General features: G+C 35.5%; 1 protein-coding gene and 1 non-coding gene across 2 annotated transcripts in view; both read right to left on the reverse strand.

Annotated features, from left to right (window-relative positions):
• The window catches only part of LOC106129070 (uncharacterized), a 29,863-nt gene extending 21,439 nt beyond the window's left edge, over positions 1-8,424 (reverse strand). Inside the window, exons 1-2 of the mRNA XM_060948649.1 lie at positions 8,348-8,424; positions 1,257-2,043 (exon numbers count right to left, since the gene is read on the reverse strand). Of these exons, the coding sequence (XP_060804632.1) occupies positions 1,257-2,043; positions 8,348-8,424 (864 nt within the window). The remainder of the gene's footprint in view (positions 1-1,256; positions 2,044-8,347) is intronic.
• Positions 486-604, reverse strand: LOC132902679 (5S ribosomal RNA). The gene has a single exon (XR_009657200.1). It is a non-coding gene; the product is annotated as a 5S ribosomal RNA (ribosomal RNA).
• Positions 8,425-8,773: the final 349 nt, after the last annotated feature.

The following is an 8,773-nucleotide window of genomic DNA, read 5'->3' on the forward strand; positions in this document are numbered from 1 at the left end:
CGAGATGGATAATTATAGGGTACCTCTTATCCCGATAATTACTATAGTTCCCGTAAGACTTACGAAAAACCTGTATTCTTTTGTAGGTGGCGCTTAATTCACGCGGGCGGAGCCGCGGCTAAAAGCTAGTTAATTTTTGATCCTAATCGCAGCTGAAGAAGGCGAGGAGGGAGGACCCCTAAGGAGCCAAGGCTTCGGCTATAGTCACGATTCAGGAGTCTGGAGGATACGGTAATTTCACGAAGTGACTCCCGTTAGGTCTCTATAATCCTTATCAGCCAGGAAGAGATGAAATTGATCTAATTTTAAGGGCGGGGAACCACAGGACTGTATGAAACGATTTTATGGGAAGTACATAGAGTTTTGCTACATGGGTTTAGCTGAAAAGACGGACTGCTCATCAGAGGTTTCGCTTTGTTGAACGTGTAACAAGAGGAAAATAATATTGTACCCCAATAAATTTAAAAAATAAAAAGAATCAAAAAGGCCAACATCACGTGGTGTTCCCAGGCGGTCACCCATCCAAGTACTGACCACGCCCGACGTTGCTTAACTTCGGTGATCGGACGAGAACCGGTGTTTTCAACGTGGTATGGACGTTGGCGATGACTAAGTTGAAATTAATGAACCAGTTTGGTCTTCTTGCAGCTAACATCTGCCAGCGGATTCGCTTCGGAAAACATACCTACATATAATCAAATCTATATTCTTCTATTCCTCGCGAGGAAGACAGAGCGAGAAGACTAAAAAGCCACATTCAGCTATATCTGGGTTTAATGATGGAATTTAAATTCAAATAGAGACAGGTTGGTAGCCAATCGCCTACAAGAGGAATCCCAAGTTTATAAGTCTATTCCTCAGTCGTCTTTCACGAAATCCATGGGAAAGATATGAAGTGGTCCTATTTTAAAGTACCGGGAACCACACGGCATAAATACCGATTCAACGAGTCTACCCCATAATCTGTAAGTATAAAAACTTATAATTTTAGCAAAAAAATTAATTGTTTTAGGTATTATGCTGCTGTGAACGCTGGATAGATTTTATAGGAAATTGTTAGTATAATTATTTTAAAATGTCAAAATGTGTTACGCCTTCACCTATAAGATAAATCAAAATGTATAAATATTATCGAATGATCTAATCCGCAGCGAACGACTACTTTTGTTCAATTTGACTAACACCATTCTCCGAAAAACCGCTTTAGATCTCACATTACCGATTCATTGAAACGACCCAAATGCCCAATGACTTACTTTGCTATCATCCGAAACGGTCCTGTTCGGCGTCCTCGGCTGCAACTGTTCATCAGCCCACTGGTCCAAGTTCTTCAGCTCACTCATCACCTCCCACAATTTATCATCACTATCATCCTTCACCGACGAATTATGACTAGATAATCTGAGATCCCCCGCTGCTCTTAACCCGTCAACGTCATCTTCGATTTTCGGACTAAGAAACGTCTTGATATCGTACGGCAGCGAATTGTTTCTGAAAAACTCTGGCGGCTCAAATTGTTCTTCTTCTTCTTTAAAATCTATGTGTTGCCGAACTAAAAAATCCGCTTCTGGCGATCTTATAACTCTGTGCCTGGTGAGACGTTTCGATTTCTGCGGTTCTGAATAGGATGCCGTTTCAAATATATTACCGGGCATAAAAACTTGATTTTGAAAAAGGAACTGTATGTTGGGGAGGCCATCGTTGAGTCTGTCGCTGGATGTCGCGCTGCGTACACGTTTGTGTGTTTTCTTCTTATATTTGACGGCGGATTTCTTTTCGTAGTTGAACGTGTTGTCGTGTTCCGCTGCGCAATCTGTACAAGAGATCGGCAGGGAGTGTCTGCCGCATTTCTTCTTCACCGGAGTGACCTGCAGCTCCTTGTTCCCGATTGACCGCCTGGCTTGGAACTCTGCTAAGTCTCGTTTGTACTCCTCTGTCCTGATAGTGCCTGCCTTCGCCGTTGTGTCTTGTGGGTCTTGCGCCTCTGGTACCGGCGTGGGCTCGGGCTCCACATCATGACGAGTCGTAATAGTCACACGTTCCCTGAAACAAACCGTAACAGTTTGTGTATGTATAACATACATACATATAGTCATCCTCTTTATGCCTTGCAGGGTATGTTTACCATGCAAGGGAAAAGTTTTAGGTTGTTTTTAGGTTGATATTGCTAGCCCAACGCCTACAAGAGGAGTCCCAAGTTTATAAGCCTATCCCTTAGTCGCTTTTTACGACATTCTTGGGGCAAATATGGAGTGACTCCATTCTAAAATGAAGTGTTTCACATTTTTAATTTATTTAACGTATATTGAAGAATCATGTATAAATAAATTTATCGCCCCATAACCGTCAACTTTACGCAAGATGAAACGAAAGACAACTGTAATAGTATTAGCAACAATCTCATAGGAATAAAATTCAGTAATGATAAGTTTTTCACACAAAAATATTACTCTGTATCTATATAGTCGTTTTGGAAGATATCGAACGAATCGATTACGCGTGCTCATGCAAATCATGCCCAAACGCAATTTAAAAATTACATTGCCATTTTTCTATCTCCTGGGCTGATCACTTCAAGCAATTAGTGGCATTGAATTAAATGTTTTCCGGAGGTGAGCACCGCATGCTAAGTAAATTCCGCGTTAAAAGTAACAATTGTTGAAGAGAAAAAAAGTGAAGCTATGACTAAGCTAATGGCAGAGCGGCTGAGCGCGTGAGACTATTCTCAAATTTGGCGACTCACTAAAAAATCTAGATTCGAATATCACCTTAATATAATGTTATCATTTACATGATTCATCATCGTTCAATCATAAAATTGTGTGATTGTCGAAAACGTTTCGCGAGGCAACCGGAGTTTTTGAGGATGAAGAAAAGCTAGTATAAAACTAGCATTTTTATGCTGTCTCGAACTTACTTCATGGCTAACTCAGAGTAATTTGTCTTGTATAAATTTTCATTCATGGATAAATACATAAAAGGTGAACCAATTAAAATCGAACGGTTTTCATTCGCATAACTTCGAGCGATATGCTTTAATGTGCAATAATGTAATAGCACCCCAGGTGGCAAAAGCGTGGGATTGTTGCGGTTCAGCGACGGATACACTTGACGGTATTTAGTGGAACATTTCATGTTGAAACTAGCCGTTCTTCGGAGTTTCGCTCCCGAGGGAATCCAAAATACATATAAGTTGGCTACATCACGGTAAATTAGATTTTCCAATTATTATAATAAATTGTATGCGTAATTTTTGTTTGTAACGAATGACGGATGCTTGGACCCCAGGGATAACTAAAGGAAATCTATAAAAGAATTTGATAAGTTAAAAGTAAACCAAACATTTTAATGTAACACGAGTTTAAAACTAACATTTTTCATGATTTTTAAAAAGAGCAAAGATTCACTGCTTGGGTTGAACAGAACAAGCCAACATTCTTTAGCCAAAAACTCCAGCACAGAGATCCGTATTGAAGCAATAAAACACAAAATTATTAATCCAAAGACAATAAAGCTGCACAAACAATACGTTACGCAACTCTCAATTAAAATAGAAAGCATCGCGGATACCTACCCGAATTTGAGTGACACGATGATATTAAAGCTTACATAAATGAGAATCACTAGCCCCATCTTTGTAATTTGGATGGCAATAAGAAAATAATTTTGTTTTGCGATCAACAAACAGTGAAAGCGGATTTCAATAATGCTGTTTAGAGAATGCGATGAAAGGTTTGTGTCGGGTTGAATCGGGTAATTAATGTGGGCATCAATCACGAACGCATTATATCGATATTCATTGTATCGTATGCTCGTGCGGGCAATTTTTATTATATGGAACCTTAAACCAATGAACGACACGTGTTTTTTTATAACTGTATTCTGGAGACTGATCATTTTTATAGCCATCCTTGTTTAATTGTTGAGCAAAAGCCTACCTTCTTTCAAACATTTTTATCGACATTTATGTCAGAAGGGATTAAGAGCTTTTATTCAGCAGTGGGTCAGCAACAAGCTTTTTGATGTTTCAACTTTCAAGGCGTCCAGATATAAAGTTTGTTGCCCTGGTCCCAGCAAATTTAGTCAAACGTCTTTAAACCGACAGTATATAAATCAACATTATTTATTTTGCCATGTTTTTTCACCATATTCGTGAACCAAGAGATTCGGATTCTTTCCGCTCGAGGTTTTAAAATTAGCTACTGCAAATGCATAGGGTGTCCAGAAGCGTGACACAGGTACTTAAACATAATATGTAGTGTCTTGGTTTTTTAGCTTAAAATAATGAACACACATAGTTTGCCGGAAAAGTGACGACCGAAAAACAAAAAATAGAAAACTGGCGCAACCAAATTTCCCAAGGCAGTAAAGTATTTATAAAACAGTAAAAACTTACAGTAATTTTGCATGCTAGTCTTCTAGATAGTTGTCTAGCAAACCTAGATCTTAGGAGCGAGTCAACTGCAAAATGCAATCGGAACGCTATATGATGATCGAGCGAAATCAAACTCTCGAAATAGTAAACCTACATTGTATTATATATCTATCTGGTTCTCAACCAACAATCTTCTTTTAAATGCTAATAAGACCCAATGCATTAAATTTACCCTTCCAAACGTAAGGCAGGCCAATACTGACATAACACTGGAAGGCCAGAAATTAGAATTTGTTGAAAATACAAAGTTTTTAGGAATTATAATTGATGCAAAGCTACAGTGGGGTGCTCATATTTCTAAACTATCCAATAGACTTAGCTCTGCCGCTTATGCTGTTAGGAGGATCCGACAATTGACAGATGTAGCTACAGCTAGGCTTGTTTATTTCAGCTATTTTCATAGCTTGTTATCTTATGGTTTACTTTTATGGGGTAGCGCGGCTGATATACAAACTATTTTTATAATTCAGAAAAGGGCCGTTCGCGCAATTTACGGCTTAGGACCAAGAGACTCGTTAAGACAACTCTTTAAGAAAATAAACATACCTACAGTAGCGTCCCAGTACATTTTTGATCTTATAATGTATGTTAGGAAAAATACCTCTTTTTTTCAAAAAGTTAGTGCCACAACTGATAGAAATTTACGTAATAAACATAAATTAGTCATGCCGTTTCATAGGCTTAGCAAAGTCAGTAAATCATTTATGGGGAACTGTATACGATTTTATAATAGGTTGCCGGAGTCTGTTCTTGATATGCCCAACCGAAAATTCAAAGAGTATGTAAAGAAAGTACTTTGTGGGAAGGCTTATTATAGGACTGATGATTACCTTAATGATAAAAACATCTGGCTCGAGCTTGGCACAGGAACCTCGTAATTAATTGTAGTTTAATTTGAACTTAAATCAAAATTTCAGTACACTCTGTACATAAATCTTTTTAAAATTGGCAATCCATAATATATATATATATATATATTTTTCTTTTTTCAATATTAAATCTCATAAATATATAAATCTCCCGTGAACAATGTATTCTCCCGTCCACATTCTATTCTAAGTATAATTTAATATTGTGAAGTTGACGTTGTTGATGAAAATGCTGCAGTGCAGTTTGTTACCGCTTCTTCTGCACTGACGCCTTGGAAGCGGCAGTAAACTTAGTTTTTAAGTAATTTATTTGACGTCAACCAAGTTGTTAAACCATACGACAATTATTAAGCGATATAATAATATCCTATAATAATGAATAAAAATTTTGAATTTGAATTTGTATTCCCACGGTCTATGAACGAGAGTAAGAGTGTGTATCAATCTGCTACCGACGCGAGATGTAATCGATGCGAAATCGATTTCGAATACCGATAGCACAATTACCGATAGCGAAAATTTAATCTATAAAATTGGTTGAACGTAAGCCCTTATACTTTTTCACTAAAACAATAGGTTAAAAACTTTTCTTCAAATCCGATTTGAAATTACGTAAATCTTTAGATTGGTATCAGTCGAATGAATAACAAATCGAGAGATAAAAAGAAACATGATCAAATTAAAATAATCTTGTATCGTCCGTAGCTATTTGGGTCGTTTTGAACATCTTATCACAAGAGTGCATCGCCTAAATAGTTGAAGTTACGGCATTTTAGATGCCTAAACTATGTTGGCCTCTTTAACAAAAAGACAAATACATATGTTTATATAAAATACTTACCAACTGGAATACTATCCAGCTTAAAAAGAGCCTTTGAGTCTTTTTGATAGTATTGACTCTGTCTACTCTTTAAATTTTTTTATATATTCTAATTAACGTTGTAACGCAGACACTATAAATGGCAAAAACAATGATTACCTTGATAATAAAAAAATTTTGGCGCCAAAGACCTTGATTTAAGGCAGAGTTTGTATGAGAATAAGATAAGTTATATTGTATGCACTATATAGCTGGACTAGAACATTCAAATTATTCTAATTACGACTTTATTGTACAGCAATTATAATGTCACATACTTAATAATAATTTTTTTCACTTAAATATTATTGATTTAATTTCCTTTAATATGGTTTACAATGATAATTTAAAAAAAAAACATCCTACACAACCTATTTTCTAGGACAACTGGGCAGAGACAACATTATGTTTTGGAAAATTTTCTATGTAGGAAAGCTTTGAATTCTGGTGTCCATTATAAAAACTAAAATTACTCCAGTTAACCTGAGCAAATTACGGTCAAGGTAGGAAGATACCTTTAAAACAAAAGGCCCATCTTTTAAAGGCAAATGTTATTTAATTGCTTGTTACATGTTCTTGTATGATTCTTATAAGAAAATTCATGATGAGATAGTAAAACATACAAATGAAATAGAAAGGCAAGTTTAATACAAATTAATAATATGTGTTTAAAAATTCAAATTAATTAAGTATCTGTGAGGTTTAAAAATGCATCATAAGGGATAAAGATCAGATAATATAGATAATACATGTATGTTCTCATTACTAGCTCTAGAAAAATTATAATATAGAAATTCTCATAAAAAGAAAATCAACCATAATGTATGTAAGATGATAATAAAAAAGACAGTTAAAAAATTACAAAAGAGTTGGATTAAGAGCAGACAGGCCTTTGAAATTCCAGTCCAGTGTGCCATTCATGCAATAGGTAATTAAATTGTATGAAACGCAACAATAGCTATGAGCCATGCCCATGGGGTGACCTCCATGTATTCAAATTTGATGAAAAGCTTCTGATGCCATTTCTAGGTGGCCAGTATCATGGATCAATGGATAGAGCAAATACCTACTTAGCCATTGTGATTGTGACCATCCAACTCCTTTTTTTAAAAATGTTACATGAATGACAAATAGATTTAAACCTAAGACCTATTCTATCTTTGATCAGGCTTTTAACCATCAGAGCACAACTTCTTTTTTTAATTTTTTAAAATTTTTATTGAATATCAAATGTTACAGTAAGTAATTACAAAGTAGTTTTTAATTAACTAGTAAATAGATACCTTCCTTCATATCTATTGGTAAGATTCAAATAACCATTCTACTTAGTTTCTAACTCAGTAAAATTTCCCACTAAGGGATACCATGCATACATACATAAAATCATGTCTATATTCCTTGTGGGGAAGACAGAGCCAAGCCTTGAAAAGACCATTGTATCAAATCACAAATCAAGCAACCAGCAACTTTACAGCTAAGGTACATAGGTACCTATGTAATGACTAAACTGTAGGCACTAAACACAAGCAAACTTTTAAAAATCATTACAAAACTAGATCTTAGTATGACGCGCATTGTTCATTTTAACTTAGGGAGAGAAGGTTGGTGATTACTTGGTAATTTCAACTATAAAGATATAAGTACTTTGAAACTGAAATAAACTTACCGACGCAACCACTTGAAAACTCCCATGTCCTGCAAAGAATCCACTTTTCTTCCACAATTCCGACACTACATAGAAACGACATTCAGTAACTACAGCCCAATTTTTTGATAACTTTTCAACTGAAAGCTGATGAAATAATCACGCCCGGTACGCGGACATTACCGGCGCATTAGAGAACCGATCGTAATAAAAAACGACTAGCAACAATGACCACCGATATATTGTGCGGTCAGACAAAACATCACGAACAGAACAGCACGCCGTTCGCAATGAGGTGAATTTATTTTTTGTACAAATTACTTTTCGTCGCGCTCCGTTGATCCACTTCATCCGCACCGGTCGTGTTCGGGGCTCGCTTGGCTACAGTCTGCGGCTGTGGTCGCAGGAAATTCACCGCACAATTACAAACAATAGAACCATTGATTTCTAATTCAAAAGTAATTTATAAGCGGTCAAATAGTAGGGTAGTTTGAAAAAATTAACTCTTCAAAGAAAAGAGATATTAATTGTTTACATACCCAAATGGAACTGACGTTTGTGAATCAGAGAAACTTTTGCAAACTTGTGATTTATATTCCTTTAAAAACTTCTTCATTTGTTACAATTACTTGATAATGCTATCCTTATCAAAAATCTTTAACTATAAATAATATAAAGAAAATAAGAAATTACGATACATACAAATTATTTTCAGGTTTGTTTGTATATAAAAACGTCATTTGATTTGAAAATGAATTGAAATACGAAGTCATTGACCGATAGATTCGTCAAGTCTAATTTTTATTATATAATTAATGTGTGTACATTTATGTTTATAAAAATAATTATCATATTAATAACAAAATCTTTATTGTTTCATTATGAAATTTAATTTAATTTTCCGGGTGGGGTAGTAAATAAAAAAGTAATGTGCAATATCACTAAATAGCTAAATAAGTTTCCTG

Source organism: Amyelois transitella, chromosome 16, assembly GCF_032362555.1.
Source record: "Amyelois transitella isolate CPQ chromosome 16, ilAmyTran1.1, whole genome shotgun sequence".
Classification (NCBI taxonomy): Eukaryota; Metazoa; Arthropoda; class Insecta; order Lepidoptera; family Pyralidae; genus Amyelois; species Amyelois transitella.